Source organism: Oreochromis aureus, linkage group 12 (genome assembly GCF_013358895.1).
Source record: "Oreochromis aureus strain Israel breed Guangdong linkage group 12, ZZ_aureus, whole genome shotgun sequence".
Lineage (NCBI taxonomy): Eukaryota > Metazoa > Chordata > Actinopteri > Cichliformes > Cichlidae > Oreochromis > Oreochromis aureus.
This window is the reverse complement of record NC_052953.1, coordinates 21,241,735-21,266,915: the sequence shown is the minus strand read 5'-3', so window position 1 is coordinate 21,266,915 and position 25,181 is coordinate 21,241,735. Positions and strand designations below refer to the sequence as shown.

Here is a 25,181-nt window from a genome sequence, read left to right as displayed (position 1 = left end):
TTTCTTTGACTTTGAATTCAACAGAGGGTGTAGTTTGGCTGAAGCACCAACAAATATGTCTCCTGATCGTTTGTCACCGGCATGTGATAAATCCCTTCAGCTGCGAACTCACAAGTCTCACCAGTCTATGAACATCGTTGGCCTGAGGTACCTCTTTAATGTCATGAGTTCAAAATTACTTTAAATAGTCAAAAATATTGCCAGTCTTCTCATACCTCTAAATACAATAATAATACCTACATTTAAATACCATAAGTTACAAAACAGGAGAATGAAAAGCTTCTTATCCACTACTGTACAAAGGCATTCATTAACAATAGCATTAATATTAAGGTACTCCGTCTCTGTCACTCAACTGTCCAAGTTAAACCAGAAAAAAAAGTAACATTTCCCTTTACATGAGACTTATTCCAGTGTATTAACCTGCAGAAAGCTGCTGTGGCATTACTTAATACAAATCTAATGCACAGAAGAGTTTTTGTTGTTGCTGTTTTCAACCTACAGGCTGAACACTCATGGGTTAATACACAACAATAAGCCACCCCAAGGCGTTGCTGCATTTTGAGTCTTCCAGCCATTCATTTACAACGCAGTCATGAGTAGAAAGTTGTCTTATACAGTTCTATAATTATATCATCAGTGTTATATTCTGTGTAAAAAAAGAATAGAAACTGAGTGCAGTTCTGTATTCACCAGTGAGGAGTGAAAACCTGCGGCCAGTTTCACTGAGGGTGGAGATTTTACGAACACCAAGATGACACTCTAGAAGCCCTTCACGATGCACTACTTCGACCAGACAGGGCTGCCACACAGTTTTACGGTCAAAAGTAGTACACTTTCTGTTGGACAGGGGGAGACCAGCTTAGTTGCATTTGACCTATATCTGCATGAGTCCACTGAGTAGAGTACCTGATAGAGTTGGATAGAAGGTGTCGAAAAGAGCCTGTCTGGTATTGCTCAGTGTGAGAGTGTGTGTGAGTGTGTGTGTTAAGTGTCGGCGGCCTTATTGTCCACAATGTTTCTCTGCACACACGCACACACACACACACACACACATATTATATACAAACACTTCTCCACTCATGTGTGCTTTGAAGGCACACATTATGTCAGGCCTTGTTCAGAAACACACACCACACTGAGTTTGGCAGGAAGACAGGTCTGTGATGGTGGAAGCAGTCCGGATGCAGAAATCCTTCATGTTGAATATAACGTGGGCACACACACCCGAAAATTTCTGTGTGGCATGAACAACGCCTCTGGAAGATTTAGTAGTCGTCTATCGTATAGGAATTTAAACTGGCTGCGGACATACAGAAGTAAACCGAACTATATTTTTCCCAGGTTGGGATTTGGGGTGTGGGGAGGGGGCAGCTGTGATGTTACTCCAGACAAATAGGTAAGACTGACTGATTTGTTGTGTTGAGAGTCATCCTTTAATTCTCTTCTGGCAGCCCGAGCTCAAACATGGGGCTTCTCTGTTCAGTTCTCGTCTGTACAGTAAGTCACTTTGGATCAAAGCATCTGCTAGTTAGAGGACAATATTTTCGAGGGGATTTGGCAGCTTTGGCGCAGTTCTCTGAGTCTTAACAGCAATTATTTCCACATGACTTTCAACGCTCCCCTCCAGGGGGGTTGGGGTGGGGGTGGGGGTGCAGTCTAGAGTGGAAGCAGGGGGAGGGGGGTGACGGTGTGGTGTGATGCTGCAAGCTGTGGTGCAGCTCTCCCAGTCAAACAGTAGATGGCACTGAGGCACAGTTCTCAAGTTAACTCTTTGCGAAAGGGTGTGTGTGTGTGGGTGTGTGTGTGTGTGTGTGTGGGTAGGTTGGGGGGGCAGGAACTACCAGTTCAGCCGAGGTTATGCCTACACCAGCCCATCAGAAGGCAAGCTGAGGTAGACCCTGCATCGTTGCGAGCAACAGGAGCGCCTGCGGTTGGTAGGAACTGGATGCCTGCAAGGTAAAAAAAACAGGGGAACAGCTGCCCTTTTTGACTGAAATATGAATGTGGGCAGTGCAGAGTCTCATTTTAATCTGTGTGGGTTGTGAAGGGGAAAAGGGGGCATAGTGGGTAGGTGTCAGAGTAAGTTGTCATATGGCTCTGTCTGTGAAGTTTAGGTAACTTTGTCTTCTAGCTGGCCTCCTCTATGAGCCGAGCCAAGGTGTCTCTGAGCTCCGTCAGCTCAAAGATCTTGCCGTCCAGCAGCTCCAGCAGCGTCCGCAGGCTCTTCCTAAAGTTCTCCTGCTCCTCCTGGTTCTCTTCCAGCCGCTGCTCGGCACCCGCCAGCTGCTCCTCGAGCACGCGGCTGCGCAGCTCCGTCTCCTGCGCACAGTGAGATGATGTTGGCATGTTAGTGCGTTAAGGTGGGGCGATTTTTTGGAGGATAGAAGATAGAGACCGTCCCACTCTTTTGACTCACCTCGAGTTTCTGGGTGAGTGTGTCTTTCTGCTCCATCAGGTCATTCATGTTTTCCAGTTCTTCTTTCAACTTTTCCATTTCCTGGGGGGTGTAAGAAAAACAGTAAAGTGCTGTGTAAATTAAATTTAACGTGCATGAGCCTTTTCATTTTGGGGAAAAATCACACACACACACCTCTTCTTTATCCCTTAGTGCAGTCTCTAGTTCTTCTATGGTTTGGTTGAGCTCAGTCTTCTGGGATTTGATCACTGGGGTTTGGTTGCTCTGGCATTCAAGTTCAGTCACCTGCAAGAATAAATTGTGGACATCATTATTCAGATCCAGAAAGGAACCGGTGTAACAGAAACAGGCTCCCTTCTCATTCCCAGACGACCTCTTCCCTTTACTCTCCCGCATGCTTACACTCAACTCTCTTTTATTCTTTTTCCCTCTCATCCCAACTTCAGAGCACTCCCACCAAATGATCACCCCTTTTTAAACTGAAATGATTTAATCACACATGAAAACAAACAAGCATCCCTGTGGCCCCCCCATTCCTCGCTCACCCGTTTGTGTAGTCTCTCTGCCTCTTCCTGGTAGGCGGCCAGTTGCTGTTTCCACTGTTTGACGTTGGCAGTGGACTCCAGCAGAGCTGCCGTTAGCTTGGCATTGTTCCCCTTTAGTGCCTCCAGCTCAGCTTCCCAGTGTTTTGTCATGGCTGGGCTGCAGAACACAGGGAAACGCATGCTGTCAGTTCACCAACAGTGACATTAGATGATCGTGTTTCCATCAATCCATCGAACAATAATGCAAATTATTATTAAAAAAAATACTTCATAGTTATCATTTTCTATTGTGTTAGATCATTTCATTGTACATCTAATAAGGTTTCCATCTCTCATAGTAATCTGTACTTTTATTGGGCTTCACTGAGCTGAGCACGATTACTTCAGTTTACCAAGAAGGTTACGTTTTATTATTTGTCTGTTTGTGTGTAAACAAGATTACACAAAAACTTCCAGGCCAATTTTCCTGACAGTTGGAGGAGAGCGACAAATGTTCATATTTTAAGGACCCTTTGGGGGAAAAGAGCAGCCCCACAGATTTTAGCCTAAAGATTTGGTTTAAAGTCAGACTAAGGGTTAGGATTAAGATTAGGATTAGGAATGTAGTAGCTCTGGTTAGGGTTACAATAAATCCCCAGTGCTCTGAATGGATAGAAACATGATCGGGTGTAAAGGAATGCATGTGCATGGTGATTTTCCCAAATAATTTGAGTTATTCTATAAAATCTGCTATTAACTGTAATCTTACCAGCTAATCTGGTAAATTTGTTACTGTTAACACAACAGAGGGATATAATTTAACTGATGAAAATGGTCAGTATGATTTGTTTTGTGTTCACGTGACCATGAAATTGTATGTCACAGTATATAATATAAATAATACCATTTAGAAAGAATATTCCTAAATACAGAAACATGAGATAACAGGGAACAACGACTGCAGTGGGCACTCAGGCTGGAGGTCAGCACTTCACGGGCAGTAGCTGTGAAAGCAGCTGTCTGCCAGATGAGCTATAATCTGAGATTATATCCTTTAGACTGGCTGGAGCCTAATCTGGTCCAGCTACTCACAGAGTAGATGACCAAGTGATTGAATGTGACTGATTTTCATGCGCCTACAAAAAAATGATATTTGTCCTTTTCATTCATAGGTTCAGAGTTGTATAGTATATATCTTATTATACATTTCATATATATATAATAAATGGGGAACAATATACTGTTTAAATATGTACAAACAGTATATTATACAAGCAAACAAAATAGAAAATAGGTGCAGAGTTTGTACAATTCTAAAAAGCCTGAAAGTCAATATTTGTTATGAAACACATTAATTCTTTAACATAGCCTGAACTCTCTCAGGCAAACTGTCGGGACATTTCTTTAAGTAGTCTTCAGGAATAGTTCTTCAGATTTTGGGAAAGATATTCAAAGCTCTTCTTTGCATGCTGGCTATCTTTTGTTTAATTCTCTGTTCTCAGTTGATCCCACACTGCTTCAGTAATGTTGAGGTCTGGGCACTGGGGAGGCCAATCCATGACTGATAGTGTTTCACTGTTTGTTTGGGTTTTTTTCTCTGTCAGCTAAGATTTTAATGCAATTTGCAGTGTTTTTCCACATTACAAAAGGGTATCGCACCATGTAAAAGATACAAATCCTTTGTCATTCCAATGAATTTCATCAAGTTCTCCAACATCACTGGCTGAAATGCAGCCTAATGACAGAGCTTCCACCATGTTTCACAGATGATTGTAGAGACTCACTGTTGTACCTCTCCTGACTTCCTCTGTGCATACTGAAGATAATTTGAATCAAAATTGTAAAATTTAGATTCATCACTGCACAAGATCTGTTGCCACTGATTTTCAGCCCATTCTTGTGTAACTTGTCATACACTCAAAAAAGGAAATTGGGTGGTTGTTACATTTACAAAAGTCTAACTTGTCATTTGAACAAAATATTTTCATGTTTCTATGGTGAACGCAATTAAATCATGTTGGATCTGCATGAAATTCAACAACTTAATTTGTTCTTGTTCAGATGACATGATACAATCTAGGAAGTGTGGTTAGTTGCCTGCACTCACGTAATTCACAAGATCACATGAGATTTCAAACCATAGGAAAATCACTGGGGTTATAAGAGGCGGACAACCATAGCAACATAAATGCTGTTGCTATTTATTGTGGTTTAACCTGTCAAGGACAATAACGTAAAGAAAATTCTGCATCAAGCATAGCTTTCATACTTTTGTTATGTCTGGATCGACAGCTCAAGGGCATGGTGTTAGCACTGTCGCCTCAGAGCAAGAAGGTCCTGGGTTCAAATCCACAATCTGGCCAAGTTTGCAATGGGTTATCTGGTACTCTGGTTTCTTCTACAGTTTAAAGTCATGCAGTTATTAGGGTTAAGGTGACTGGTGATTCTATATTACCTAAAGGTGTTAATGTGACTACAAATGGTTGTTTGTCTCTATGTGATAGACTGGTGACCCGTCCAGGATGTACCCTATCACTTCAGGGTTATGCCCCCCGCAGCCCAGATAAAGATATGAGGATGGATAGATTGGAAGTTGAATTTTTTGTTGAACATTATGTAATATGAACACAACATGTACCACAGACATAAGTTACATTTGCTCATTCAACAAGATTAACATTGGTGTAACAAACAAATATTTTACTAGTTCATGTAACAAGACTGACTTTTGATGTGCCAAAGTGTTTAAACAATATAACCTAAATTTAAATTAATTTCATTAGACTAACTTGGTGCAAACATGTTAATTGAATAAAAGTCAAATTAATTGAATGTTAACGTTAATATTATGTTACACTTACAAACATATATCGCGTTGAAACAACACAATCAAGATGGATTAATATAACATGATTTGTTTAGATGGAATATAAGTGGCAGGATAAAATTATGTTCATCCAATGAATTATTTTTTTGAGTGTACCTCAGTCTTTCCTGAGCTTCCACTGAGACCATTTCTGATGAGGCTTCAGTAAACAGTCAGGACTGTGTCAGATTTTTTTCTGGATTTTTTTTTTTTTTCATATTTCTTTTGTACATGACTTTTAGACACCGATCATGTTCTGTAGATAGTTTTTGTTTAGGCCTGTGACTTCTTTAGTTTTCCATTTGTCCTGGTTTCCCAAAGGTGCTGCTCCACATCCCAAGTTATGCTAAAGTTTTGGTTAAACAGCTCTGTGTTTAACCAAACTGCGTGATTTTTGGCATCTGTCATAGATTTTGCTACACATATGGAAACATATTATGTGTTTTTGTGACAGGGTGCTAGTAACAAAGTGCTTAAAGATACAATATGAAATTACTTCTGTTATGCATTGACACAACAATTCATTCTTTGGATAAGGTGGCTTTCTTTGCTCAAAAACACTCAGGTACAAGAACTGGATTGAAAATGTCCAAAGAAAAAAACTTTGAAACACCTTCAGAAAGCCTGGTGAACAAACTGCTCAGGACTGCTTAAAAAACATACACATACAAGAAAATCTGGCTCCTAGTGTATTAGTAAGTACATATTTATGGAGGGAAATGTTTCTTATGTGCTCTCCTACGAGATCTGTACACTGCATACAGTATCTCTAGATTTATGTAACATCTATTCCCTGTCTCTCACATAATGTCTGACTTTGGCGCCATTAGATCTAAACTCTGTCGAGCACCTGCATCAAGTCAAGTATCCCTGAAAAAGGAACTCCTACTCCCACACATACTTCACTGTAATTTTTCACACTGGTGCAAACACAAAAGGAAGCTTAGCTCGCTCAAGGGGTGATGAGGGTCTGTATGATCCATAACAATGTTTTCAGTTCTGTTTTGTTCCACCCCCTCATTGACACACGCACACACACAAACTGTATAGCCCACTGTATATGCTCACACACTGCAGCAGCACTCCACTTTTCCGTAACACCCACTCTGCGAAGAGTAAAAGCGAGAAAGCCCAGAAAGAATTCACTCAGGACTCCCACGGCGCCTTCACTTCTTACACAACAGCCACCCCCTCCGTGAGCGCAAGTGTGTCTGCATGTGTGACGCATAGGAGGGAGACGACACCTCATCCTACACATGCACATAATACCAGACACACAACCCCAACCCCCCAACTACACACACACATGCTCATACACAGATGGAGCAGAGCTGTCACCAAGGCATGCCTCCCCGCCAATGTATAAACCCCACGCTGCACCAGCTCGGAGAGCCAGAGTGCAGGCAAGACGTCAAGATGTGAAGACGGAGACAGACGGAGACAGCGAGGGAGAGCGACAAAGGGAGAACTGGAGAGTGCAAGATGTTTTGACACTGGCGTTCGTCTTCATTAAACGAGTCTGGCTCAGAGGTTTCAGGGGGGCACCTGAGCACTGTTCTGGCTGAGGATGGCAGGGCAGAGAGGAAAGTGTGTGTGAGACACAAGGAGGGTAAGTTTAATACTGCTGTGCCACTGAACTGCTATCATTTACATGTCAGAAATGTTAATAGAAATAGATGTTTTTCAGTTGGTGTCTCTTGATTTTTGGTGCTTTTAAAATGTAAAAATGAATGTGATGTTTAAAAAAGTATAATTTCCTGTTTGTATCAGTTTGAAATTGCAAATACAATGGAGTTCACGCTTTTTTTTCTTTGTGATGATATGTATCATTAAGGCAGCCATTAAAAGAGCAGATTTAATCCAGTCTCAGATTCACATTTTTATTTTACCAATTGTGTTTTTTTATTAAATGTTATTTTTCAAGCAAAATTCTGAATGTTTTTTGTGTTTTGAACATAATGTGTACACACTGCCAATACATCATGAGCATCAACACTCTGTTTTTTGCGTTGCTGCTTCACAATGTCGAGAGTCATCTCAATAAAGATACCGAACACAAAGCGTAAACTTATTTCTGCAGCTCTCTTATGTTTCTGGCGTGTCCTGACCACTGCACGTTGCCAGGTAGGTTCTTCCTCCTCGCACAGCCCTTCAAGAAGCGGGGAGGCTGAGCAGTTGCCATGGCAGCACAAGAGGAATGGAGACACTGGCACGGTCTCCTTTCACGCAAGCCTACCGCAAACCCACTGACAGACGCCTACATCCTCCAACATTAGAGCACCATTCACACACGGCCCCGGCAGTCCCAACAAAAAAGGTCTTACAATATTCAGATAACCATTCAAAGCGAGTCCGGTGTAGACCTGCAAAGCCACGCTCACGTCTGGATATAAAAACTCTCTCGTGGACCTGCTTTCTTTCATCCCTCCTCCCTCTGCCTCGGCCCTCTGCTCCCACACATGCCTGCCTACACAGCCCCGCTAAGCAACAGTGCGGTACCTACACATATACACTATGATCATCAACATCGTCATGAACAGATGTACAGCCAAGAGTCAAGCCATCACAGAGGTCTCCACTCTTTTTGTACACTGACGCCTGAGTCTCCACAAAATAGCATAGAAGTAAGCACATAAAATACACTAAAAAACACTGTATTCCTTTTTTTCCCCTTCTCCTTTTTCCTATCAACCAGCTGTCAAAAAACACATTTTCACATCGGTTCGAGGAACAGGCCGATGATATAAGACTGGCAAAGTGTGAATCATCGAGAGACAGAAAAATGAAGGGTTACGTGGTAAAATATTTGGATGGCTCTTGCTTCTACCCTCACTGCATATGCCTCTGAGAACACGTGAGACAGAGGTTCGCTTGTTACGTCCACAACTTGCCATCGCGAATGCAGAGAGTCGACCCCGTCTCCCACGCATGCAGCATTAATAGACACATGAGCAGCAAGGCTGCAGCAGGCAGTGGGTGTCCTCTCTACATCCCGCTCTCACTTCACAGATCCGTGAAGCCTCACAGACATCATCGTGCGGTGGCAGGAATTTGTGAGCATACACTTCACAGACTTTCCCTCATTAATAAGTTCTTAATAAGTACTTCTAAGTGTATTCAAGATCTCAAAATTTATGTTTAAAATATTTAAAAAAGCTTCTCCAGTCACATGCCAGTATTTAAACAAATAATAAACAAAAGAATGATAATACATTAAGCGATTGATAATGATTGATATCTTTAATTAATAAGAATCGCAGCCAGAGAAATAACCAAAGTGGCACAAGTTACAGAGGTTTTACAAATAAAAAGACCCGTGTGTACAGTGGACTACAAGTGACATTGGATAACATTTCCTCTCCTCAGAAAAAAAGAAAAACACTCAGTTGAACAACTCAAACTGATTGCCCATTCCCGTCTGTTCAGTTTATTTATTGTGCTGAGAGTGTGTGTGCAGTTGGTGCTGTTTAGGTATGAGTGACTCATGTACAGACTTTATACAAGCACCTCTCCCTCTCTATCGTTCTCGCTATTCCCAGTTTCTGACACATACTCTCTCTCTGTCTGTCTGTCTTGCACTCTCTCTGCCTCCCACTACCCACAGTGTGTTATATAAGTCTTACATAAATGCTTCATCGACAACTTTTTGGCGATGAGCCTCGCACAACCGCACCTTTTCAGAAAGCCATTGTACACAACAAAAATATTTACACGACTCTTTAACCTCTGAATCTTACACAGTCTGGTGCATATGAACCAGGATTAACAATCACAAGCAACATGAGTTATCCATTTCAGAGGAATGTACACAACAGTACTGGTGCATGCATAGAGGTGACACCAACACCTACTCAGTCAAGAGATTTGAATTTGACATGATGTTATTGCATCGCAGTAGCATACACAAAATTAGAAATGTGCTTGAGTTTTCTCACCGAGCATGCTCAGACTGAACAAAAATGAATAAGTGAAATTATTTCTCAGACCTGAGAAACACTCAAAGTTACATCGTTTGCTGGTCCAGTGTGTAAATATCACTGATCATAATTCAAGAAGAACTCTTGCGCCCATATCACCGCATTCGTCCTTACTGGAGTTTTGGCGTGCTGGTTTAACCTTACTTTTTAAAACTTGCTAAACAGGCAGTGCATCAGGTTTTTGGAAAGAGCGCCCTCCCTGTTGCTGATCTGCAATCGGGCTCTTAATTTTTGAAAGTTTTGATCCTGAACATTTTTTTTTCCTGTTCGTTTGTTTGTTTTGCGTAGTTATGGTGTCGCAGTAGTCAGGACTTGAACTGACATCCCTATCAGAAAGAGCAGACCCGACAAGTCTTAAACTGCTCCCTAGAGAGGAAAAACATGAGAGAGTAGCGGTGAATAGAAGGCGTTCACGACCATGCTGACATGCAACATATAAAGGTGAACACGCATAAAGAAAGGAGGTGCAGGCTACACGTCTGTGCCTCAGACAAACAGCAGACAAACCACCAATCATATTAATTTAGTTATTTTAGCATTGTTTGTGTTAGATATGACTGTGACAGCAGCTGCATGCTCACGTGGTTACGACTGCGTTAATGTCACACATCATAATGTGGGATGTACCTGTGTGCAAAGGCCAGAGCGTTCTGCGCCGGCTCGGGACGGGCGTCTGAGTTGGGAGTCGTGTCACAGATTTCATCTGTGCCGTTGATGTTTTCCATGGGCGGAGTCACCGGGGTCAAAGGTGATGAGAGCTCGCCTGCCGGAGACTCCTGCATGTGGACACGGTGATTCAGCTGTTACTGTCAGTTAAACATAATAATCAAGCAGAACACGCAAACAATGGTTCAATTTTCAAGACAAATAGCATTAGGTGTTAAAGAAAACTGGGTAATAGATAGTAGTTATCATGAGCTTGTAACCCATCAAGTATTTTTCCCAGTAAAACGACTCATTTATTCCTCTAATTTTAAACACCGTAAGATAAGACGTCTTGTTTTTTTGCTTTTTTTTAACAAAATCTCCAACTCAATTGGATGAAATGCAGTTCATGACAGAGCCTCCTCCGTGTTTTACAGTTGGCTGCAGATGCTCTCTGTTGTACATCAGTGTAAAGTGGTTTAACATTCAAAAATGGTGAGTGAAAAAGCAGCCAATGTCCAAAGAAACACCTCCAGAACGCACTTTACAAAGTTACAACAAACTCTGCCTCTGTGGAAGTGAACTTCAAAGAAATCAGACTTTAGCACAGTACCCAATATAAAGCTTATATTATTAAAATCATATACAGACATAATAATGTCTGTGATATTATAAAATGATGACAAGATTTAAAAACAAAGCAATGATATTTTGAAAACAGGAGGCGCTCTCTCACTGTCAAAGCTCTCACTACTGTGTCACTAAAATTTTTGACATTCCTACAGGACATTAAATTAGCAGTCTGTAGCACTGGGAAATTAGAGAATTACGGATTAATTCTTATCTTTATATCCCATACAACCCCAGGATTATACAAGAGACAAATGATTTGGCTGCTGCACTTACATAAAACAAAGCTATTAAGACTCAGGGCTTGGGCACAATACAGTAACACAATGACGCTTCCTGTACGCCTCTAATGGGCAAGAAGGAAGTGAGAGATAAGAGGAAGATTACGCCTCGTTTTACATTTTGTGCTCCGCATTCATTAGTATGTGATTTAATATCTGTTCAGGATGCATTTCCACTGAGATTCGGCCTATTGGGACCAGCATATAACATTTAGCTCTATTCTCAGCTTGTTTCAGTGGAATCATTTGTGTCTCATGATTAATTTTTATTTTAGCTCATTCAGACGAGGTAAAGGAGAGGATCTAGAGGTCAGAATAAAAAGCCAGCAGGCATGTGGGTAAAACACCACCTTTCAGCAGGGACCCCGGTGTAGAGCTTCGCAGCCTCTACAGTGCAGGTGGTGCTGAGAGCTGCAAGTGCAGCCTTCAACCCCAGGTGAGGGAGCAGCTATTCTCCTGGCTTCATTAAAAGACTTCCTCACATCGTACTGTAGCACTTTAACCTATGTGGGCTGCGGCACATATAGTAGGCTGCAGTACAGCCGGAGGCTGCTCCCCTAGCCTCCATAAGGAAAAAACATGAAGCCGGTTAACAGATTTTGGCACAGTTACAAATACTCTAAAACACTCTATTATTACTATTATTATTATCATTTCCTCCACAAACTAAAGGCTAGCATACAGGCTAATTTTTTGCCGCAATGAGCACAGTTTTTTTTGTAATCTATAGCATGGATACATGTAGAAAAAATATGTACCACCCTGGTAGCTTATGTCCATACACTATATATAAAATGTGGATGTTACTGGTGGGTCAGAAAAGTGAAGCCAATACATTGACCTGCGGCCATTCTAATGGCCAGCAGAGGGCGACTCTTTGGGCTGCAAAATTAATTCTGTTTGTTCTGAAGCTTTGGCGGAAATAAACCTGCTTCTATATCCGAGTAAATATTTTTCTGATGAGTTCATGGGATCGGTTGCTGGTATAATGACTTCTTAAATATAGCATTAGCTTAATTTTCTAATTGAGATACCATTTAGAGAAAAAAATAGACAATAACAGTCTTCTTATTCCCACAGTGAGTGGTTTGCCCTGTCTCCATATGCCTTCCTTTGTCTCTTGTTTTTCCTCCATCTAGTCATGATAGATGGATACGCCTCCATGAGCCTGGTTCCACTCGAGGTTTTCTTCCTGTTAAAGGGGATTTTTTCCTTCCCACTGTTGCCTAGCACTTGCTCACAGAGAATGATCTGATTGTTAGTGTTTTCTCCCTAATACTGTAGGGTCTTTGCCCTGCAGTATAAAGCACCTTGAGGCAACTGTTGTTGCGATTTGTCGCTATATAAATAAACTTCAACTTAAAGTTCATCGGGGGACATGGATACTTTAGCTGTGCAGTGCCCTTTTGTTTCTCATTCAAATCCACCTTCACCCGTGACATGTGGTGACAACAAATTAAAATCGCCACAACCAAAATGCTTCAAAACCCGAGTCCATAAACCAATAGGAAATGTAATTTTAGCTACATCTGCCTAGGAACCACCTAAAAACAGACTACCATGGGCTTTTATATGTAAGTTTTGGGGGAGAGGTGTTGCTTGTTTGTTTTTATTTTTTTATTTTTTTTTTGGTTTTTTTGCAGATAAAAATTGGTAAAATAAAATATAATTAAAGGTAAAATTATTGTTTTTCCTGCTGATAACTGTTTATTACTCAACATGACTGTGACAGTAGTCATGAGTAGTCGTGTAAGAGTGGTGGTGTTGTGATTAAGCTTGGTCATACTGAACATACCTGAGAAGGAGATGTGGCCATGTCCATCTTTTCTTGACTCTTCTCCTTAGCGAGTCTTGCTGCTTCTTTATATTCTGCAAACTTCTCTGCAAACTGGACACAGAGGACAAGTGCGTGAGTGAATGTGGGCTGTACTTCCTACAATAATGTGGCTTAATCTGTGCAGTATGTATGCATCTGTATGTGCAGAATATATGGACTTAAATGGGCTGTGAGAGAAAGAAAGATCTCAGTATGTATTAGGTCAGCTGTGACTTATAGAGAGAAGCTGTCTCCATTAAAAAACTGCAGTTGAATTTGGAGAAGAATTACCCGTAATTCCTCTGCAGAAATATGACCCAGCGGGGTCTCCAATGACAACCTTTCCATTGCACACGCACGCACATACTTAGAGCTAACCAAACTGTGCCATTTTCCTCTTAGACTTTTCCTGTAATCAGAAGTTGTCAGCGGCTGAAGTTGATCTCTTGGGTTATTTTGGTCGAGAGCAAAGATACATTCAGCCAGCCTGAAGCGGTAAGGCGAGCTCAGCTGAGGGGCTTTGAGCAAATATAAACACTCTGGCACATACACACTAGCCCACCTCCCCAATGTCCCTTTAGGGTGTGGTTCATCACTGATGCGACTCCCACACTAATTTAGTATATACAGTACTGCAGAGGGCTGAGTGGTGAGGAAATCAAATTGACTCAGCTGAAGTCGGTCTTGTGTCCGCCATTAGTGGAGTTGCAATAAGTAACTCAATATCATTTTACTTCAGTGCAATATAATAGTCCTGGTTCTGTGCTTTAAATGCATAAGTTTAGTTTAAGTGCTTCAGGAGTTTTGGCACTGCGGTTATCTGAGAAGTGAATTAGATTATTTCTAATTTAAAACAAAGAAAATACTTCCACTTGGCTGGCAGGTATTTCTCAGAGAGTTCCTGTTCGCAGTCTAACTGCCTGCAAGTCGGTTAAAGCACTGATGTCGAGCATTTGCAAGTAACTTGACAAAAGTATTTTGTTGATCATCATCATCATTATTATTGTTAATTTTTCATCCTCTGTATTGAGGTTAGGTGTACCCTTCCTCTCGCCCTGTAACAGACTGGACAGGGTCCAGTCACTCTGCAGCCCAGAATTAGGTAAGTGGAAACAAATGGCTGGATGGATAAACTGAACTGACTGTGCAGGTTATTGTAAGCTTTATTTATGTACAATGTCTTATTAAGATTATAAATTATACTTGCATAAACTCACAATAAGATTCAGTGATACCAAGCAGTTGTTACTGTAATACAGTAACCGGCTACCTTACAGACACATAATTGGATAATTTGGTACCTGGCCACTGAGCAGAGTCCAGTTAGTGACAAACTGCTGTGCACAGCACCTTTAGTCCCTGCCGAAGTGCTCCATTTCCAAAGGAGCCGTCAAATTAAGAACATAAGAGGCTGAGAAATCCAGAGTTTTGGCCCCTTTCTTAAGCCATGAGCCAAAAAAGAGCCAAAAAGAGGACAGGTTATATAGTTCTTCTCATGATAAATACACTGAAGCCAGTTGGTTTAAACCAGCAAGTGAAATGCAAAGTGTGCCACTTTAAACTCATAACCACTGGGTCCTATCTTTTCTGCTAATGGGAGTTTTCTACTGACGAAGCATGAGCGAGAAATTTGTTTGAGGGATTTTGAGATGGAGGAAAAGAACACTTGACCTTCAGCAACCTTCAGGTCACATGACCACACCGCGTTATTGTGCGGTATAAAACAAGGAATGCTTATAAGTATTGTTAACAGCCTCGTTATCCTCGCCTTCCTGGCACAGACGACGTGTCTGTACTGCTGAGTTTGGTAATAACGTGTGTGTGTGTGTGTGTGTGTGTGTGTGTGTGTGTGTGTGTGTGTGTGTGTGTGTGTGTGTGTGTGTGTGTGTGTGTGTGTGTGCCTGGGTGTGTGCATGAGGTGTCCTAACAGTCGGGATGCTGTGAGTGTGCCTGGTTCATGACAGAGCTTAATCACACTGCAGAGGAGAGAAATCACCAGCTCAAAAGTGAAAACACTCGTATACTGTACACACAGAATGCCCAATCAGGACTAACTGCCTGACGAAGGAGCTACGCTTTGAGAGAAACTGTAGCAAGCAGACGAAAGAAAGCTGAAATGCCATCCTCTCTCAGGGACCATGAAGAAGAAGAAGAAACAGCAAGAAGCTCTGTGATTGATGCTGAAAGGTTTATAGTAGAGGTGGTTTGAGTGTGTGTGTGCATCCCTGTGTGTGTGTGTGTGTGGTGTTTGGGTGGATGGGGGTGGTACCTTGGATAGATGATGCTCAGTGGAGAATCCCAGTCCATAGACAGTGTTAGCTCGGCTGTCCGCCCACTGCCCAAATTTCTGTGAGGTCTTTGTGAACGTCATGTTGGGGCTGATGGTGCTGTTGATTATTGCCTGCAAAAAAAAAACCGAGGAGACCCATTTAATATGCATCAAATTAACTGTGTGTATCACGACTGGAGGTGTCAAACAGAGAGCTAGAAAGATTTAAAGTGAGAATGTTGGTGAAACTCTCTATTGTATGTATGTGGAACTCACATTAGCTTAAAGCCTAGTTATTTACATCTTGATCCAGAGTGACTCTGTTCGATTATATCCTGATACATGCTCAGATGAACAGAATCAACTTTTTGGATCTTTGATTGTAAGTAACTAACTATTTCAGGCCTTTGTGAAGGTTTCTTTGCTTTTCAAAATAAAATATCAAAGTGTTTCTTCAACTAATTTGATTTTTGACTATTTCACTTCTCAGTTTCTCTCATTTTATAGGACAAATAATTATTTGATTCTTAAAATTCAACCTTTCACCTAATCTAAACAAATACTGTGGTACTGTGTGCCTTCGAAATCCCCTCTAGACCTAAATCTGTTTAAAAAAAACAAAATAAAAAATATGAGTGTGCAGTTCAGAACATGTCTTTGTTGTTGCTTTTTTATTACTAGTACAGATAGCAGCTTCCATTTACAGACAATCCCACAAACACTGAACGTGGCTTTTAACAAATACACTGATATTAATAAGACACAACAGTATCCAGGCATTTTAAATAGACTATTAAGATTCTTTAAGCGTTACTATTTTCATCAGGAGTGACCAGGATGGACAGGATTAGAAATGAGAACATCAGAGGGAAAGCTCAGGTTGAAAAGTTTGGAGACAAAGTTAGAGAGGCAAAGTTGAGATGGTTTTTAACATGTGCATGAGGGATAGTGGATATATTGGATAAAGGGAAGACATTTAATGGATATAGTGAAAAAGGACATGCAGAGGGATGTGGGACAGAGGTGGATGCTAAGGATGGGGTGAAATGGAGGTAGATGGTCTGCTCCGGCGACCTTTAAAGGATCCAGCCGAATGAAGAACATTAAGAAAAAAATGTAAAGTGATTGGTTTATAGAGATTCACATCTTCAATGGGAAACAAAGAGACTCAATGCAACAGAGGGATTGTCAAAGTCAGAAAATACTGAGAGACGAACTAGAGAAAAGAAAAAAAACCACCAAAATTCTTCAGCCTTTTCCTCCATTTTCAATGAACCAGAATTGAAGTGTACCTCTTTTACATAATTCAGCTGGCTTTGTTAAAAAACACTAATGTAGGACAAATTAATGGCTAATCAATTAGCAGTGTTGTGTAATGCTTGGCATTCTGGTTGGCATCAATGCACGATGCTTTTTTAGTGAAGGGGAGAAGTCATTGAGTGTGTGTTACATAATAGTTGAACTTAGCTATCTATTTTGTGCTGGATGATATGAGACGATTGCTAAATTGACCTTGTTGAAGACCTGGTTCTTTTCTGTATGTGTCTCCTTGTTTCTATTTCTTTTTCTCCTCACACTGTCATCTGTTTTTCTAATTTAGCTTCACCCCTCTTTTCTCCGTAACAGGCAGGGGGCGTGCATGTGTGCAGTACCTATAAAGAGCTCCAATCTGCCCTTAGTCATGCAAAGCTAGGGCCAATCACACCAAGTACCCCTGCTGGATATCTAACAAAAAGAATATCCTAAGATATAAGTATAGAAGTGCAGATAGACATTAAAGAGCAGTTGCATGAGTGAAACATGAGCTGCCGGTCTCGGGACGTCCTACAAACCCTGAGTTCTCTTAAGAGGTGTTTGCACATTAGTTTCCAAATATAATAAATTATAAACACCATTAAAACTCAGTGGATTGCAGTGAAACCTGTTTGATGTGTGATGAGGTAATTACGCTGAAACATCTGGAACATCATAATAAAACCACACCGGTTGGCAAAAATGAAAAGCAGTCGGTGTTTCATATGCAACATTGGGGGTGAGACGTGAATCAGCAACCCGAATGAGCCGCTCACCTTGGTGCCGTCCAGGCTGATGATGCGGTAGACGTTGCGCGTGCTGTCGTAGAAGTAGGAAACCGTGACGGCATGCTTGCTGGTGGGCAGCCAGTTCTTCTTGGTGTTGGGATCGATCTGGAAGACGTGGGCCCGCGTGCTGTAGATGGGCTGCTCCCTGAAGGGAACGAAGAAGAAGTGGTGAACCTCTTTGTGCCGCAACACCAACGTCTCACCAAACCCGCCGCCGGCAACGAAACCCCTGTTGCCCACAGGGGAGTCAGATCGCCCGGGTAAATGAACAACCAGCTCGCCATCATCCATAGTTACACCACAGACACAGAGGCTGTCACCGAGTTACTACATACTCAGTGTCTTGTATAAGAATGAGAAGCTGGCTTAACTGAGTTCAATCATATATGTTAAACCTAAACTTCCTCTCATATTGGCTGTCTACCCAGAACACACTCTGTCCTTCTTTCTTTGCAAGGCAGCACCCCGTCTCTCTGCTCTGATATGGGAATGCCTGCAGCACCAAGCGAGGGTCACACAGGAGGAAAGGAGAGGGTTTCAGGCTAAATATAGACAGTAGGCCACAGTTAACTAGCATAGACACACCCCACTGAGCTGCAGTTTCCACACACACAAACATACAAAAACAACGACACAAACATGATGGGATTTTAAATCTGCATCCTTGTGTGCGTGTGTGGAAGGAGTTTGCATTTGTGTAGATCATCTGCACATGACCAGCCCCCTATTACGGGTTTATCTGAGATGTCTTAATTCCTATTTGACCTCTGTGTGACGCTCAAGCCAGGGCTTAGATTAGCCCCTGTTAGGGCTGAAAATTATATAACAGTCATTTCAAAAAAATTTTTTAGACAACCCATCACCCATGTGCAACCTTCACCCTTCATTCACTTATCCCCCTCCTCTCCCCGTTTGCTCCTACAGTGCCCTCATATATTGCACCATTGTTGGGGCTTCTTGGGTAATATCTACAGTCAGTACACACACAAACTCAAAGCGCAGGGTGCTGAGGGAGATATTCTGGGCTGGCAGTGCTGGCAGAGAACGAGATAGAGAAGTGCTTACACTGCACTGTGGGGGTGATGGGGGACATCAAAGGCTTGCTGTATAAATGAATATTAAAATTCAACAGCAGCACCCCTCCTGTGTGTGATTAGCCAAGACTGGGAAAGACAGAAAAACACGAAGACAGGGGAAAGGGAGAGAAAAGGCAGAAAGGAGAATGATGGGGGGGGGAATGTGGAGTATAGGAAGTCAGGGAGTGAATCTGGGATGATTAATGCCGCTCCACAAAGCTGCTTGTGGAGTGCTGTGCGCGAATTATCATAATCATCGACAGCAGTGTAAGTGGCGGTACTGTGAGTCATTTCAACTCTCTCCCAGCACACATCACACAACCACGGCCTGTCGGTATGATCTGTGCAATAGCCGCTTTGGCAACTCGCGTCGTTTTTCATTGCATAATTTGATGAAGCTGTGGCAAATTTTCCTCTCCTTGTCGTTTGATTGTGTGCGTGTGCGTGCCGAACACAGACTCGTTCTTGGGCTTTCATTTTTACATAAATGCCTGTGCCAAAGAGTTTTGTTCCAAAATGACACCCACTAGTTGTCAAGAAAGAAAAAAAAAGCAGAACTCACTCCTACAATTGAACTTTTAAAAGAAAGCAAAATAAATGAGGGAATTTGACTGCAAAATGTGCATAAGAATCATTTCTCGAGTCTTCTGCCTTCCTTCAAAAGATGGCCCAGTCCATAATGGCTTCAGATTCATCATGCATTCCCCCATTGCAGTCCTTTTTGTTGTCTACAGTGATCTGCCCTGAGCCAATAGCCTGGCATAGTTAGCAGTTATGGGATGGCATGAAGGTCAGTTCAGTACGTGCTGATCCTCTTGCACTCCAGCAATGAACTCTGTTTTATCAACAGGGGACACGCGCTGAAAGTGCTTACAAAAGCTGCAAGGAAAGGTATGAGACCCTACCTGCCTCCCATCACTGCATGAAATAAGTAAATATACGCTACAAAGGAGGGGGGGGGGGGACTTCAGTGGGATGTGAGTGAGTGGGAAGGAAGAAAGTGTGGAGGAGGAAGAAAAACACAGAGGAAGAAGAAGAAGAGGAGGAGGAGGAGAAGGAGGGGGCGTTTAGCATGCAGAGTACACTGCGTGACACAAGGGCAGGTGATGGAACATGAATGTTAAGACAGAGAGAAAGACGGGGCCGGCAGAATGACTGAGGGAGGAAGAGTGATGAAGTGAGAGAAGAAGGGAGGGATGAGGAAAATGTGGAGGAGGTGATAAATGTAGGAGAAGCTCAAGAACTGATAAATCCACTCATCTTCCAGTAGGAGAAGACAAGAAGAGTGGGAAGCTTTAACTGCAACACAGTGTGGCAGAAACGAGCATGTGAACGGACTGCGAGCTGCTCAAATCTGAGCGCTCGGGAACACAACACAAGCACGCCAAAGTGTCAAGCGGCTTCACGAGTAGGTTGTGTGCCCGAGACACTCTGCTGACTTCATTGTATGTATTATCTCTCCATAACGATGGACAGATAATACTTGTTCGGTTTTTAATACGGTATGAAATGAGACTTTAAAAGGGAGCTGGTGCTGTCATTCCCAGCTCCATAATCATCATAATCTTCTGGTACTATGCTAGAGGAGCTTTGCATGAGTCACAGCTCAAAATAATGCTTATTTATCTTCTGCAGGGCCTTCGGGTTACTCTCTATCTGAAACATGAAATGATCATAATATGGCTGCCCCTTCTCTTTAACAGAGGGAGCCAAAAGCAGCAAAAAAAACTTCTGAATCTGCATTTTGAGCAGACTAAAGTCTGATGTCTTAGTTCACATGGATTACTTGCACATGTGCTGACTTCATTATTTGAGATTTTGGCCATATTTAATATGACCATCCATTATAACTGTAAAGAAGGAAAAGTTTTTGGAAGAGTTTTTAAGACCTCTACATCATGAGTGTGATTTTTTCCCTACAAAATGTAGCTGAAATTATAGAAAAAAACCCTCAAATATCCAAACTGATATGTCTTTTTTTGTTTGTTTGTTTGAATTTGTCAGAAGGTTCAAAAATTAGAATTTTCTGGCAATAATTTCATGGTTCAGACTTTACAGGGTTAATGCTGAGCAGTTTTCTAAGCATTTGATAAGGAACACGTTTCAGATTTGGATTTTATAGAAGTCCTATCTACAAATTAATTGATGCAGGTCACCTACCCCGAGGGTGTTGTGAATTAAAGGGTGAATACTAATATTTTACAAAACAAAAGGTTGGGTTGTGTGTGTGTGTGTGTGTGTGTGTGTGTGGGGGGGGGGGTATTTTGATAGTTCTGATTTTATTTTCACAAGTTTTGAGTTGTGTCTGCCTTCACTCCAGCACAATAGGAGTGAATAAAAATAGATCTGAAAAACATCTCCTAAACAGAAGAAGCGTCTTTGTGAGGCTCAGTAATGCTCATTCCATCCTTGTGTGCAGATTTCACTGTAACTACTTCTAAATAGTAGAAAAATCTTTTCGTGGCAATGAGCGCTACATTTGTGGATCAGATATTTAAACACTTAATTGTACAAAATGTGACAAACTGGGGGGAAAAAATAGGGGGTGAACCACTGCACCCTTTAAGATATGCCAAGCTATGGTGCACAGCATGCGTATGAATGTACCAAATGTTCTGTGGTACATACACACATCTGGATTTCCGGGAGTGGAAAAAGGTGTTGCCTACACCGCCTCTTGTGCTTCAGGGGTTTGATGCACAGATGTGGGCACGGTTTCCAGTCTCAGCTCACACATTTTATAGCACAAAAGGCTGTGCTTTATTTTCTACTCCAATGTGTCCCCTTCAACTGTGCAGCTGCCCCTAGCTAGGCAAAAAGCTGAAACAGAAGTATAATAACGAAACAGCCCCATCTCAAGAGATCTCACTTTCCCTCGCCACCTACACCCCATAGAAGATGTCCTCATTTCCAGAGTTTTTCATTATTTGAACAGAAAAGAGCTTGAGATGGAGTAGATCTTATTTAAGGTGGGGAGAGGTTAATAATGGGACAAGTCACTGTTGCACCGTCTGCTGGGAATAGTTGGGTTACCTAAAGTGTGTGTGTGTGTGTTTGCGCTTGTAAACACACATACTCTCTCTCTGTCTCTCTCACACACACAAACATGTGCAAACGAGCAAAGGCAAAGACAGAGAGAGAAACAAGTCTGTCTGTGCATCGATTGTATTTGCAAAAGGAAGTGAGTGAATACCAGAGAGGGTGTTGATAGACATTCTAATGTTATCCTGTGCCATCACCATCGGCGCTGGGGGAAGGCTTGGAATAAAACCACTCGAGGCCGGAAGTTAAATGTAACTTTATCTGTCTGTGTACTACACCCTATCTGCACCTATTCAGACACTGTAAGCGGCGCAGTGCTTTGAATCCGAGTTTACAATTAGTCCAACTGCAGATCAATTGAGTCATTGAGTCAGTTGCATAACAGTAACTTAGTCACCAGTATGGCAGAGCCTGGTGGACAGCTGAAGCTGAGTGGGACATGGCTGAATGATGTGCAGCCCACACTGTGGGAGGGCAGAGTGGGCGACTGTGAGGCCTCCAGAGTATTGTAAATAGTTAATGCAGGAGTTTTGGCTGATGCCTTAGAATCGCACTGTGCCCTGTGCCACATTGTTTACCCCCTGCTGTGCAATTAATCACAATGAACTGCGGGAGACAGCCGTTAATGAACGGCAGGCTTGGTGGGGGAAATGGACCACTGAGCTCGAGGTTAGGGGACATGCAAATGAGCGGTGCTGTGTGCACACCAGGCGGCTGTTTCACTGATGGAAGCCTGTTGTTGAGGACGTGTATGGCAGCGGTCACTGTGCTGCCATATAGAGACAGAAAGCCACCTTTTGTCATTACAGAGCTCAGTGCAGCATATGACATCCCCCTGCCTCTGACTGTTCAAACCCTTCTCTGGAGCAGGAACAGCATGTACAATTCATCACACGCTGTCTGTGACTGGGAGTATACAAGAACAAATGCTGCCCTTTAACATGATTTCTTTGAGAATTTCATAACTACCTATAATGAAGTAGGGGAGTAAACATAGGGACCTGGATAAAGCAGCTCATTTTCATACTGCGGTGTGTCAGATTTAAAGAAATAAAGAATAACAAAGAACTTAAACTTTGCTTTATTTTGGTAAACACAGCCAAAGCCCCTATAAGACCCACCGGTATAATCCCACTTTGGGAATGACTGCAGATTAACAGAGTATTTTGATCCTAAAAGTTTGAAGCTAGACTTAACTTCTGAATGAGGCTTATATTTAAGCAGTATGTTTGTGTTTATTCTTCGTTTTTATACCTAGAAGACGGCAGGCCTGCTTCATGGAGGAAATGAATAAGTTGTCTCGTTATATGAATGCCTTGTTTAGTGTGCAGCACATCAAGGCCGTGAACAGAGCACCTCGTAATCACACGTCATACAGCCTTTTGAACATGCATCCACCACACGCTCTATTAAACACCACGTAAGGCGTGTGATATAGAATCTGGGTACATTTTTACGCATAGTCTCCGGTCGTTATTTTTTGCCTGCTGTGTTTTCACGGCAGGCAAGTTCATACCCCGAGAGGCAGCTGCAGCTGATGTAAAAACAGAAAACAAGGGAAGAAAACTAGTCAGTCTGTGGGATAATAACCACACTTACCCCATTGTTGTGGTTGACATGAAACCTGACCGCTGAGGCTCTTTTTCCCCCTTTTATTTGGCTGTCAAAACCTCCCGAAATCTCTAGGATTGGCCGCTGCGTATGAAGGTCTTTTCACTACACGACAGCCTCCACAGTATCACCGTCGGTGCGTCTGCAGGAATTTGATGACAACTGCTCCATTCCCCCCTCCGCTGTCACCGCGTGAATTCACACATACATGTTGTTCTGCACATGGCACGGAAACCAGACCTCGTCCTCCTTCGGCGTTAAGAGCTTGGTGATGAAGCAGCAGTAGCAGCAGAAGCACTGTGGGAAATCCAGCAGCGCAGGGTCCAGTGGAGATCCGACAGGCGCCCTGCTGTTGTCGTGTAAATTACGGATCCTTACTGGAAAGGGTGGAGAAGCCCTGCTGCCTAAACTGGGAAAGACAACCCTCATTTAGCCAGTAGATAACGCGCAGCATCACACTGTCCACCCGCGTCTCTCTCCCCCCACCTCTCTCTCTCTGATATTACCACAGCCTCACGGGCTACACCCCCACTCTCCCGCCCAGACTATTCCACAGCATTTCCACTCACTCTTTATTAGTTGTGTATGTCCTAATAAAATAAAATAAAATCACGCGCTTCTTCAACACAAAATCATACCCGTTTTGTCTCTCTCTCTGATTCACCAAATTGACAAATTATCACTCCTTATCAATATTTGTAATATTGGTTCCCATGAATTAAAACGTCCTGCTGTAGCTTTATTTGAGCTTTACTATTGATCCAAGCCCCCCACCCCTCCCTCCCTCCCATACCCGCTCCACATCTGGCTGATGCTGATGCATCCGCTTCCCTCCTACTCAGTTCATGTCAGTATTGATACTGCCGACGTCACGACACCATCCTCCGCAGTGACGTCACTCGGAGTTCTAGAGACCGATGCCGTTTGATGCTTTATGAGAAGTTTACTGGGAAGTAGCCTCCTCACTAGGGCTGTAAAGGAAACATTATTCCGCTACTGTAATAGGTAATTTCCTACTTTAATATTCTGTTTGTTTTTTTCTCTCGCTGTGAATACCAGCAGCCCGAGGTGATGCAGAGAACAGGTCATTTATTTCTGAAAATAGGAAAAATTAAAAATAACCCCTTGAAAAATGAATAACCCATTATTTAGTTTGTTGGCCCTGCTCTCTGGCAGCTCAAAAATATGATATGATATGATATGATATGATATGATATGATATGATATGATATGATATGATATGATATGATATGATACACCCATACAACTTTATTTGGGTTTATTGTTTGTAATTCCTGCATATTTGTTTTTTTTTTAAATGATATTCTTCTCCAGTTTAGGCGTCATGATTAGTCTACAGGTGCTGTTTTGTGAGTTTGGGGTTTTTTAATGTATCTGTCGAGTAACCAAACCCTAGAACAGCATCTAATTCTGGGGATACAAATAATATGAAGCCATAAAGTGTAAGCACATCTTGAAGAAATGGAAAAATAGAAAACAGCAAATAATTTATTTAAAAGCGGTTGGTTAATGAAAGCAGCCTATCTTTTATTATGGTGTAGATTTATTAGCCTGCCTTCTCACAGTAAGGTCGTGTCTAATCACTGAAAAATGTACATTGTGAAAGGAGAAAATACATTTTTTCATATCAGCTAACAATGACTTAAATTTGTGAATTTTTAACAGCTTAATAGTAGAGAGTGTGGAGAGTGAAGAGAGGATATCATTTGGGACCAAATCCTAAAGCTTCTCAACAGACAATAGATAATAGATAATATGAAAGGAGCCATTGTGATTTTACTAGGCTTTATCTGATCCCCTGCCCACATTCAAATTAACCTCATTTGAATACAGAGTATTGTGCAAAAGTCTTGAGCCACCCCTCATTTCTTTATACTTTGCTCACTTTACCGTTTTTATTGAGCCACTTAACACTGACCTATG

General features: G+C 42.1%; 1 protein-coding gene across 3 annotated transcripts; it reads right to left on the bottom strand.

Moving 5' to 3' along the window:
- Positions 1-23: 23 nt before the first annotated feature.
- homer1b (homer scaffold protein 1b) lies at positions 24-23,779 on the bottom strand. Of its 3 annotated transcripts, XM_039620875.1 has the most exons (9): positions 23,226-23,779; positions 17,497-17,653; positions 15,428-15,559; positions 13,138-13,230; positions 10,414-10,562; positions 2,965-3,121; positions 2,594-2,704; positions 2,420-2,500; positions 24-2,322 (listed from the first exon to the last, which is right to left on the bottom strand). In XM_039620875.1, the coding sequence occupies exons 1-9, from the start codon at positions 23,243-23,245 to the stop codon at positions 2,131-2,133; spliced, it is 1,092 nt and encodes a 363-aa protein (XP_039476809.1). In that variant the 5' UTR covers positions 23,246-23,779; the 3' UTR covers positions 24-2,130. The 3 variants fall into 3 exon arrangements, with proteins under 3 accessions (XP_039476809.1, XP_031611312.1, XP_039476810.1); XM_031755452.2 differs by lacking the exon at positions 23,226-23,779 and having other exon boundaries at positions 17,497-17,924; XM_039620876.1 differs by lacking the exons at positions 24-2,322; positions 2,420-2,500; positions 2,594-2,704; positions 2,965-3,121 and adding an exon at positions 9,086-10,152 and having other exon boundaries at positions 23,226-23,777.
- Positions 23,780-25,181: the final 1,402 nt, after the last annotated feature.

Excerpts from the sequence above, each read along its gene's own strand:
- homer1b (XM_031755452.2), bottom strand. The coding sequence starts at position 17,799 with ATGGATGATGGCGAGCTGGTTGTTCATTTACCCGGGCGATCTGACTCC. Across the intron at positions 10,563-13,137 it reads TGGCCACATCTCCTTCTCAG|GAGTCTCCGGCAGGCGAGCT; the intron begins GTATGTTCAGTA and ends GTCCACATGCAG. Across the intron at positions 2,323-2,419 it reads CACTCACCCAGAAACTCGAG|GAGACGGAGCTGCGCAGCCG; the intron begins GTGAGTCAAAAG and ends CACTGTGCGCAG.